Consider the following 10,798-nt stretch of genomic DNA (forward strand, 5'->3'; position numbering starts at 1 on the left):
AGGACAGAGGCCTGGAGGGAGGTTAGGGTAGAGGCCAGGAGGGAGGCTAGAACAGAGGCCAGGAGGGAGGCTAGAACAGAGGCCAGGAGGGAGGCTAGGACAGAGGCCAGGAGGGAGGCTAGGACAGAGGCCAGGAGGGAGGCTAGGACAGAGGCTTGGAGGGAGGCTAGGACAGAGGCCTGGAGGGAGGTTAGGGTAGAGGCCAGGAGGGAGGCTAGAACAGAGGCCAGGAGGGAGGTTAGGGTAGAGGCCTCAGTGCCGAGACCAGAAATGAGGCGCAGGGGATGGAAGATGCAATCTTTGCTACATCTGTTTTAACCGTTTGACCAGTCTTTCTCCAATTAACTTTATCATGTGAACAAAGTACAATGTGTACTTTCCGAAGAAAACGTTTTGAAACGAAATAACAAAAGTAGCCTACTTATCACCTAAAAGAAACCTCAACAGAGCTGTACAGTCCTCTTCACCATGGAAATGAACGGCGAAATGTTTCTCACTCAAGAGGAAGATCTTCAAAATCAAGTTTGCACAAGGCCTACTTCACAAAAACAGCCTCGAACTCGCCCTCATCATTCTACGACAGGTCCTCTTCACTCCCTCTCCTCCTTTGCTATGTGGCACCATATTTGTTGACTGTGTCTGCCCGCTCACTCTGAAGAGACGACAGGGCCCTTCATTAGGGCTTTGACAAGCCCACTCTCTAACAGTGATGAGATTATTCCTAATTGGTGTCAGGGTGGATTAAGGTCCGGTCCATTGCGGGCCCACTCCTGGCAGGTCTAGCCCGGGCCCAGGCCCGCGGGACGCTGATGAAAAGCTCGAGCTGGCCCCTCTCAAGCTGTTTCTACTGGGAGTGGACTAGAGGAGGAAGAGAGGAGAGGAGGACAGACTTTAGCCTAATGACTCTGTTTGAAGCCTAATGAAGGCAGGACCAGGGGCCCCCCGGCCCTGACCTCTCCTCTCCCCTCACACCGCCCCGGAGGGGACGCACACACAACAAAGGTTGTCATTACCCAGGGGCCTCCGATGCTGAGGAAAGCGTGGAGGCAGTTTGCGTTGCCATTGTGAGCGGGGAGAAAAAAAAACATTTATTTACATGCAAACAAAGTTAGCGAGAACTAAGAGAGGTTAGCGAGCCTCTTACTCTCCCACAATGGAGAGCAGAGAGGAGAGCAATGGGGACAGCTATCAGATACAAATCCTCTGACTTGTTTAGTTGTTTATTTTTTACATTTTACGGGGAGCAAACACCAGTACTTTGCGCTGGACGAGACACTTCAAATATAAACCCTTTCAAATTGGATTTACACAGTCCATATCTTAATGTTGTCCGCGTGTTGGTTGTCACGGCCTATGCCCAAAGTTAAATAAGAATCCTCTTCAGACTGCTGGTCACGGAGGTGGTCGTGTCTTCAGGGTTCAGAGAGTCTGTGTAGATGGAGCTGCCCTGCTGACCTCAATGCTGAGTGAACAGGTGTCACAGCACACAACTGCCTCCTCCTCCCCCTCCCCCCCCCTCCTCCTCCCCCTCCCCCAACTCCTCCCTTCCGATGCAGAACTCGCCTCCGCAGCGGCAGCCCAGTGTGTACACCTCCTTATCTGGGAGGAGAGAGAGGGGAAAGAGATGGAAGGAGAGGAGAGCGAGACGGAGAAAGAGGCCGAGAGAGGGACGGCAAAAAGAGACAAAGGGGAGGGAGAGAGAAGGGAGAGAGACAAAGGGGAGGGAGAGAGAAGGGAGAGAGAGGGGGGACGTCAGAAGAGAGGACTGAGGATATTGGAAAGTTGACCTTTCTCTTTAATTCATGGATATTTCTTTTGGTTTCCCTTGTCACGGTGGCAGAGTGCGGGCGCCGTGTTCCGTCTGAGGTGATGCGGATGACACTCACCCTGGTCCCAGCTCATGTCGTCCAGACAGACGTGGGCATCCACAGGCCAGTGCTGCTGCAGCTGGCTGGCTGTAGGGACACAGGCTCACGTCAACATGGACACACTCATCACAGAAAGAAACCACCGGATGGATGAAAAGAACATACAGTTCAGTGTGCTCCCTTTGTCATGGCTTGTTTGAAAGAACAGCAAATACGTTATTGATCGACAGGGTGGACTCCCCATGGAATCCAACCTGTGTCATCACATAGCTCGGATGGTTAGCATTCTATTTGCCCACGTCACCCCGGTAATACTGGTTACTACGGTGATTCTCCTCCCTAACCCGCGTGCTGGTTTCAGTCTGCTGGGAATAGGGTCCAGGGTCGGCTGGAAGGTTTTCCAGTAATGGTGAACTAATGGAGCTGGCCAGTAACTAGGGCCAGACTGAGTCTAGATCAGACCCCAGAGGGCACATGGCACACTGCCAAACAAGCAGGACTGGCCTGATCATTAACTAAGAGGCTGTCCTGTGTGTGTGTGTGTGTGTGTGTAGTTGTTTGTATGTGTACATGTGTGCACAAGTGTGTCTACAGGGGAGAAATACATCATCCACATTAGCATCTCTGGTCCTCTCACCTTCCATGTACTGTGGCTAGAGCATGTTTACAGAAGGATTTGGCTACGGGCCAATCAGGGGTTGACTGTCCATCAAAAACACTCTGAACAAGCAGATGGCCATCAGACTGCCTGAAGCCATGCTGTAGCCCACATGTGGTCATTTACACACACACCCTACAGTCTAGTTACACACCCTATGAACTAGTTACACACACTACAGTCTAGTGACCCACCGTATGCTCTATTTACACGCCCTACAGTCTAGTTATCCACAGTACAGGTGCTGGACAGGGAGGGCAATGGCGCTGGACAGGAAGGGGAACAGTGCCGTGAAAGAGGCGGTCTGGGAGGGGGCCGACCCTCGTGACCCCGTGCAGAGCTGCGCGGACAGGGGGGAGCGGCTCGTTAGGGTGGGGAGCTAAGAGGCTGCAGACGGCACCAGGAGCGAGAGGAGACGGAGCGACGGGGCGACGATGACGACGGGGGGGGGGGGAGTTAACATGGTAACACGTCCCCCCCTCCCCCCACCGCCACCGCGGCCCTTTCACCGGTCTTTGTGAAGAAACGGCAATTAGCACGTCGTAGGGACTCACCACTTTGAGCGCTCGTCTGTAATTAGCCCGAGGGCTACCTAGCAGCTACGCCCCCCACAGAGGCTGAGGGTGAAGAAGTTTTCACCTGCTACCTCCCCCCTCCCCCTCCAGCGTTTAGGGACAGGAGGAGGAGGGGGGGGGGGGGGTCTGTCTAGGTGTCCTCTAATATATGCCATTCTTATACACAGACAAAGCTCCTGTTACAGCATATCAATCAATCGGAGAAATCCCATCAATCCTAAATGCACCGTCTGCGGTAAGTATACCCTTTATGTGCATAAGCACTGCATTAAGCAACTTCATTATGGACTGCTCTCACGTCAACGGTTTATCATGCGACGCGGATCGATGACATTTCGAACGCAAGTGAGATGGGATTCCTCTGTCGGTTTGATTGCGGTTGGGGGAGACAGATTTGGCGGCCAGGTTTTGTAAAGTTTTTGCAGATAGGTATCTACAGCCGACAAATGGGATGGTTAGGATGATGACTGAACCCAAGCCAGCGTGAAGCCAGAGTGGGATTAAAGATTTAACGCAACTCAAATTCTATGTACGATCCTCCGAAAACAGTCAGTAAAACAGTCATTTGAAACACTGACACTCCCATTTGAACACTGACTTTGGGCTGCTCAGCGACAGTGTCAGACCAAACTAGATGCAACCAGAGAACTGGACACTGGCAGGCCAGACCAGACCCGAGGAGAGAGGGTTGTCACGGACACAATATTCATGCGTTAAATATTCACAGAGATAGTCTAATTTCACTTATATGAGTCCAATCACACAGTGTGTTCCAACACTGGATAGATGCAAACGACAGACACCTCTCCAACAGACTCCCACCTAGCCCCCCGCTCATCCCTCAATCCGTTTATCCATCTCTCTCTCCACCTCTCTGTGATCCCCTCCTCTCTAATAACCAGGGAAGTGGATCTGGCCTCCCCCGGTGAGTCTGGCTGGAGAAGGCATGTTGTTGTTAAGCCGGCTGCTGGTGGTGCAGCTCCAAGGTACGTACGGTTGGGAAAAAGAGTTGATGATGGAGGTAGACCAAGGGGCCTGTGTGTGACCAGGCAGCGGGGTGTGTGTCTGTAGGGGAGGGTGTAATGGGGGGAGGGAGCGTGAGACCACTGGGGGGGGTGGGGTGGGGGGGGGGGTTTGGCATCATACACAGACAATGGTAAAAGCCAATATCATCACGAGGGGAAGTCAGACAGACAAGCCTCAATTCAGAGACACTCTATGCATGTCGATTCTTGTACCGACTGTGTGTACTGTGTGTGTGTTTGTGTGTGGGGGGAGTGGAGCGGGAACTGTGTGTAGCATGGACTGTGTGTGTGTGTGTGTGAGGCAGGGACTGGGTGTTTGTGTCTGGGTGTGTGTGTGTTCTGCAGCAGTGATGTGAGAGCAGTGAGTGTTTGTCCCCCACAGGCGCTGGGAGGCCTGCTCCTGCTAATGGCACGCAGGCCTCGATGTACATTTATTGAAAGTACTAATGGAGAGTTGGGGGAACCTCTAACCCAGGGCCAAGACTGCATGTGTGGAAGCCTGTTTTGTGTACGTGTGCGGAGGCGGTTGTGTGTGTATGAATGTTTGTATGATCGTGTGTGTATGCGCGGTATGCATGTGTGTGTGTGGGGGATGAGGTGGGGGGAGGGCTGGGGGGTTGGAGAGAGCCAGCCTATCACTTCACGTCAGGACAAGTCAAGTGTGACAGACTTGACCTACATTTCCCCTCTCTCCTCCTCCTCATCTCCTCCTTATACTCTCCTCCTTTCACCCCCTCCTCTCTTCCCTACAGTAAACACCCTCCTCTTTACACCCTCCTCCTCCTCTACTCCTTCTCCTCTTTACAACCTCCTCATCCCCTCCTCCACTTTACACCCACCTCCTCCTCTCCTCCTCTTTAGACGCTCCTCCTCTACTCCTTCTCCACTTTACACCCTCCTCCTCTCCTTCTCCTCTAGACCCTCCTCCTGCTCCTCTCTTCCCCTCCTCCTCTTTACACCCTCCTCCTCCTCTACTCCTCCTCCTTACAGCCCCTCGCCTCCTCTGCTCCCTACAACCTCCTCCTCCAGACTCCCCCTCTTCCTCACCAACCCCTGGAAGGACAGGTAACATTATATTCATGAATTGATGAATAAAAAAAAACGGAGAACTTTGATCATATACAAGAGGTGCAGGAAAGCTCCCAACCTCAGCAGAACCGCCGCGTCGCTAATTAGCATCGCCAGAGAGCCTCCTAATGGAACTGAGGAATGCTTGCAAGTTTCAAGGAAATCGTGAGGGAGGGAGATGCTCTTAAGTTATGCAAACTGGATTGCTTTCTGCCTCATTTGGCGTGACCTTTTCAGACGCCGAGGCCGACTGCTTCTATCTGTGTGGCTTTAGTGACTAATGTCAGCTCCGACTGGGTGGAGCAGCATACTAAAGCAGGTAGCGCAGGGGGCGCGTTCGGGGGGGGGGGGGCTTAATTGAGCGTGAACGCCGGGTAAAGATAAATAAAAGCACTAAAATCCAAAGGCGTAATGAAATGAAATCATGTTTCATGTTGGGGTGAATCACAGGAGAGCAATCGGGAGGGAGACATGCTGGTCAGAAGAGACACAGCAGCCGGGATGTGGGCCTGACTGTCTACTGACTACCATGACAACCACAGTGCATCGGGGGTCGACCAAAGAGTTGGTCGTCGTCTCTTTGGATGGCGTGATCACACACCCACGCTGGAGGACTGGGAGGACTGGGTGAAGGCAGCAGGACTGGGAGGATGGAAGAGGAGACATACAGGAGGACGGGAAAGAGGGAGGACAAGGGAGAAAAGGGAGAGGAGGAAGGGGAGGAGAAGGAGGGGGAGGAGTAGGAGGAAGGGGAGGAGGAGGAGGAGAAGGAGGGGGTGGAGAAGGAGGGAGAGGAGTAGGAGGAAGGGGAGGAGGAGGGAAGCTCACCCCGTAGCTGCAGGTCATACTCTCTCCTGCTGTCCTGGTTGCTGAGAACCTTCCAGGCCTGACCCACCTCCAGAAATCTGAGGAGACGACCGGCAGCTTCCTCCTCCGACACGTCTGGACCCTGCTTGTCTGGGTGGTACTGCAGGAGAGCGCACACACACACACACACACACACATGACCAGGGTTACAGTCATCCCAGAGACAGGGATGACTGTAGAAGTGCTAAGTAACAAGTTCAGAGTCAAGGCTTACTGTAGAGATACGTCCTAGAACTTGACGTTGTGTTTGTTATTAATATAGAGAAGGGGAAGGCCCAGGACAAAATTAGTCTGTATGTAGAGTCTGGAACAGACTGACACAGAGGAGGGTAGAGGAGAACAGAGTGAAGAGGAGGGGAGAGGAGAACAGAGTGAAGAGGAGGGGAGAGGAGAACAGAGGAAGGAACAGAGGAACAGAGATCCCACACGACTACAGAGACAATAGGCTGCATCTGTGTCATCAGAGAGCGACAGGTGTAATGACACAGCTAACCACCGCCATCACCAAACACTATAAACATGACCAGGGTAACAACTGTCATTAGCGGGCCGCTGAACCTGCACTTTGAGATGGATGAGAGATGGAGATACCGGACTCTGGAAGGAAGGGTTGGAGCAGGTAAAGAGGGAGGGGAGGGGCCGGGAGGAGAAAAGGACTGAAGGAGAGGGGAGAAGAGGGGTGAAAAGAGGAGAGGAGGGCGGAGGGGTAGCAGAGGAGGAGTTGATGGTGGTAGAGACAGTAAGCACAGCAGACAGAAGCTAGGTTAATTAGCCCTCAGCCGTCAGTGACAACCTGCCAGCGACGAGAGAGAGAGAGAGAGAGAGAGAGAGAGAGAGAGAGAGAGAGAGAGAGAGAGAGAGAGAGAGAGAGAGAAATAGAAAGAGAGAGAGAGAGAGAAGGAAAGAGAGGGAGAGAAAACACTCCCATCCAGCCAGTGCCCATGTCACAACCTGCGCTGACAGCATTTTCTGGGTAATTTGCTGATGGACCCATGATCTTCTTCTGGACAATTTACCAGGGCAGGCCCACAGCAAACAAAAATAGATTGAGGCACTAAAATCACAGAGGAGAATGACAGACAGATCTGTCCTCTCCAAGACCGAGCAGATAAGAGGAGGAAAAGGAGGAGGGGAAATGTGTGTGTGTGTGTGTGGGGGGGGGGGGGGTGGGCGGGGGGGATGAGGACGGGAGCACAGGCCATGTGTCTTAAAATCCAAAATAAAACAGTTACGACTATCGTTTTTGGATCATTATTGTTCCTGCTGTTTTTAAGGGAGAGTTTTAAGAGAGTTTGGCCCAGCACACTGACTGCAGACACATAACAACCAGGCCAGCCAACTGTTACTGTAAGTAATAATCTCTTGATTAATATCAATATGGAAGTGCCCTCTGGTGTGGTAAAGCTATGGAGGTTCCATGGACTGCCCAGGCAGCAGGCTGCAGCCAGGGCTGGGTCATGGCTGCAGATGGCCTGTTAGCTGGCCTGTCCCAACCTGAGAATACTCTGAACTCTGCCTCCAGGTCGACTGGGCCTCAGTCCTTCTCTCAGACAGGAGGAATAACACTTGACTGACTAGTGGAGGCAAAACGTGGATTGTTCACATCAAGCTGAAATGAATGGTAATTATATTCTTGCACTGGCAAGCCGAGCATGGTGACTGTATGCATGTTTGTGAGTAGTTTGTTTGGTCGCTGTGGTTCAGAAGCTGGACCTGTTCTAAATATAGTAATGATGCATGTCCTGAACTGCACTCACCAATGTTTTTCAGCAGGACAATTACAGGGACAGGAAAGACTGGTTCAACTGGACTAATCGTTTAAAGAAATGACTTACAAATTCCGGTTAAAAGGTAAGTAAGGCCAGGTGGGCGTGCTACAACTATTTTCTTGATTGTGTTTTTGATGTTGTTTAACCCTCGTGCTGCCTTCGGGTCACATGACCCAAAGGTTCATAATGAACCATCGTTGTGTTTACCCAATTTTACCCAATACAAAAACAAATAAAAATAATTTTCTTTTAACATTTGCAATGTGGGGGGTCTGAGACAGCCCAACGGTTAAAAGAAAATGCTTCACTTTGTTTTTGTATGCGGTAAAGATGTCGCAATACGACGGTGGGTCACAATGACTGATGGGTCAGAATGACCCGAAGATAACACAAGGGTTAAACTTGTAAATGGAGCAAACTGAATGAAGGAAGTGGGAGAATCAAATCCTACTTCCCTACACACTAACCATCATCCAGTACTGACATCTACAGCAGTGTTTTTGTAGCTAAATGACCCCACCTACAGTCCCCAGTGCTAAACACTTACATTTCAAATATATATATATTAAATGGAGACTCCTTGCAAAAGGTCTGTGAGGATACGTTGGTAAATCTACTGATTTATTATGGAGACTTTCCGGAAATTATCCGTTGATGTTATGGGATACTCATTTTATATTCTTCCCTCACACCTCCTCTGCCTCTTCTTCCCTGACCTCAGTGGAATTAGAAGTGTTTAAATCGCTGTCTCTTTGTAAGTGTTGTAAAATATTAATTTATCATGCTCTCACAGAGCGGAGAGGTAGCGACAATAAAAAGCTTGGCAACTTGAGAGTACTGGGACTCCTGACTAAACATTGTCATCCTTGTCTGCTCTCCCTCTCCCTTCCTTGTTCCAGCAGAGCAGTAAAGCGCTGAAGCACCAGAGCCTGTGGGGGCAGAGGCCAGGACTCTACTGCCCCCTAATGTTGGAGGCCTACATTGGTCAGAGTTGCACACAAGGGATAGAAGAGGGTTAAGAACTTGCTAGTGTAACACCGAATCACAACTTTCAGTAAAAATGTGTTCAGTTTCGCACCGCAACATTATTGGAAAATATTATTGCCCGGTTAGCGACCAAAACATCATGAGCAGCACAGGGCAAACTTCTGATTCTGTTCCAGGAACAAACTGTTATTTACAAAGGCAACAGTACAATTGTCTTTCTAGGTTACTTAATGATTAAAGGACAGTGACTGGTTATGTAGGCACTACATTACTGCAGTTATTAAAATGAAGCAGGGATTATACAAAGCCAGCTTATGTTCTACTTAACCTACCAGTTTAATTGATTTTTTTCTGACAAATACCCTTACATATTTAACCAAGTCAAAAGAGAAATATGCAGTTAACTTATTCACTTTAAGTTATAACTATCAGTTCCCTATCTGCCCCCCTCTATTTCTAACCCGTCAATAACATTTAACTCAAGGGAAGGTTGAAGGTCATTTAGGCAGAAAAAAAATGAAGACTTGGAATCACATCAAACTACAAAAGAAACTCGGATGCAGACACTCACACCAGGCGACACACAGGGATGGCTTGTATAGGCTAGCTTTCATGTTGTTTACATGCATGTAACCCTATTCACATTTTACTCATTCAATCTCATCAACGCTATTAACGTTTAACAATACTTCTTGCAACTATGTGGATTTTATTTGATTTGGGTTTCTTTTCCTTCACGCACATCCCATTTTCTATTTGAAATATACTGCCTGTGACGGCAGAGCTAGCTTGCAGAAAAGACAAGCGAACATACCAACAAAGCCAGTCTCTGGTACTTCTGTTTTAGTTCTTGTAACCCATCCGATGGAATGGCTTCCAGTGCTGAATACCAGTCTTTTTGAGATCTGTCTGCATGTGTCATGCTGGGGAACAGGTCATCTTTTGAACCTATTTATCTAGTTTGCACTAACTAGTTGACTGGCTGTCAAATTGTAGCTACTGTACTACAGTATACGTTAGCACTAGCTAGCTGGCTAGCACCGGGACCGCGTGTTTGGTCGGGTAGTTTAGATTTGCACCTGTATAGCCGCTGGAAAAGCTTTCTATTTTAGACCACGTAAAGCTAGATAGGATAACTGGAATACCAGACAGATAACCATAGAGACTGAAAAGATTGCTAGTTTCTAGAAAAATCTCCTTCACGTTGTTTCAGCTGTCAGTTCGCGTGTCACGTTTTCAATGTCCCCAGAAACAGTGATGATTACACAGAACGAGTTAAACCTGAAAATGATCTAATTCTTCTTTATTTTATTGTCATTAGATATAACTTTTGTAGGGACTAGATTTTTTATAATAAAAAAATATATTTAGCAAATCTGCCAAAAGAATATAAAGTGTGTCAACTCGTTTAGCTAGGGTTTCTGCCCGAACAGTAAATATTGTAACACACGATGGACAAGCCATTGGCGGTTTCTATAGAAACTGAAACAGTCTCTTGTATGCAATAATAATGATAATTTAAAGGCTTATCAGCCTAGAGTTATTGGAAACAAATCACATTTATTTAACTCAATTTAACTAAATTTAGCTCACTTAAATTCTCAAAGTAGCCTATTATGTGTGAAATGCTAAGCTTGTGTTTTCAATTTACTAACAAGAGCTTTATGACTACTATTTAATTTGGCAAGCAGCTAGAGATTTTAGGGAGGCAGGAATAATGTAGCACGAAAAATGGGCAATATTTTTTTTATAAATCACTAGGTATTTTTTCTGTTGTAGTAAGACTTCCAGTGTAATGCACAAATAGTTAGATAGTTGACTTTATTAAACCCCGGGGGAACTTCAATAATCATCGTAGCAAGACACATAAAATTTCAGAAGACAACAGGTTCATGAGCACAAATATTCAAACATAGTTACACATTAAGTCAACACCACAGCCTGCAAAGAGCAAAACTATTAGAATTATAAGTAAACAGAA

The 10,798-nt window shown here is 48.5% G+C and overlaps 1 protein-coding gene across 1 annotated transcript; it reads right to left on the bottom strand.

Annotated features, from left to right (window-relative positions):
• Positions 1 to 1,202: 1,202 nt before the first annotated feature.
• Positions 1,203 to 10,060, bottom strand: dnajc24 (DnaJ (Hsp40) homolog, subfamily C, member 24). Its single transcript, XM_062461814.1, has 5 exons — positions 9,632 to 10,060; positions 6,023 to 6,161; positions 1,887 to 1,955; positions 1,539 to 1,599; positions 1,203 to 1,504 (listed from the first exon to the last, which is right to left on the bottom strand). The coding sequence occupies exons 1-5, from the start codon at positions 9,737 to 9,739 to the stop codon at positions 1,420 to 1,422; spliced, it is 462 nt and encodes a 153-aa protein (XP_062317798.1). The 5' UTR covers positions 9,740 to 10,060; the 3' UTR covers positions 1,203 to 1,419.
• Between the last annotated feature and the right edge of the window lie 738 nt (positions 10,061 to 10,798).

This window comes from Osmerus eperlanus, chromosome 5, assembly GCF_963692335.1.
Source record: "Osmerus eperlanus chromosome 5, fOsmEpe2.1, whole genome shotgun sequence".
NCBI lineage: Eukaryota > Metazoa > Chordata > Actinopteri > Osmeriformes > Osmeridae > Osmerus > Osmerus eperlanus.

Coding starts and splice junctions, on each gene's coding strand:
- dnajc24 (XM_062461814.1), bottom strand. CDS start 9,739: ATGACACATGCAGACAGATCTCAAAAAGACTGGTATTCAGCACTGGAA. Junction 6,162..9,631: donor ACCAGAGACTGGCTTTGTTG/GTATGTTCGCTT, acceptor GCTCTCCTGCAG/TACCACCCAGACAAGCAGGG. Junction 1,600..1,886: donor CGACATGAGCTGGGACCAGG/GTGAGTGTCATC, acceptor CTCTCCTCCCAG/ATAAGGAGGTGTACACACTG.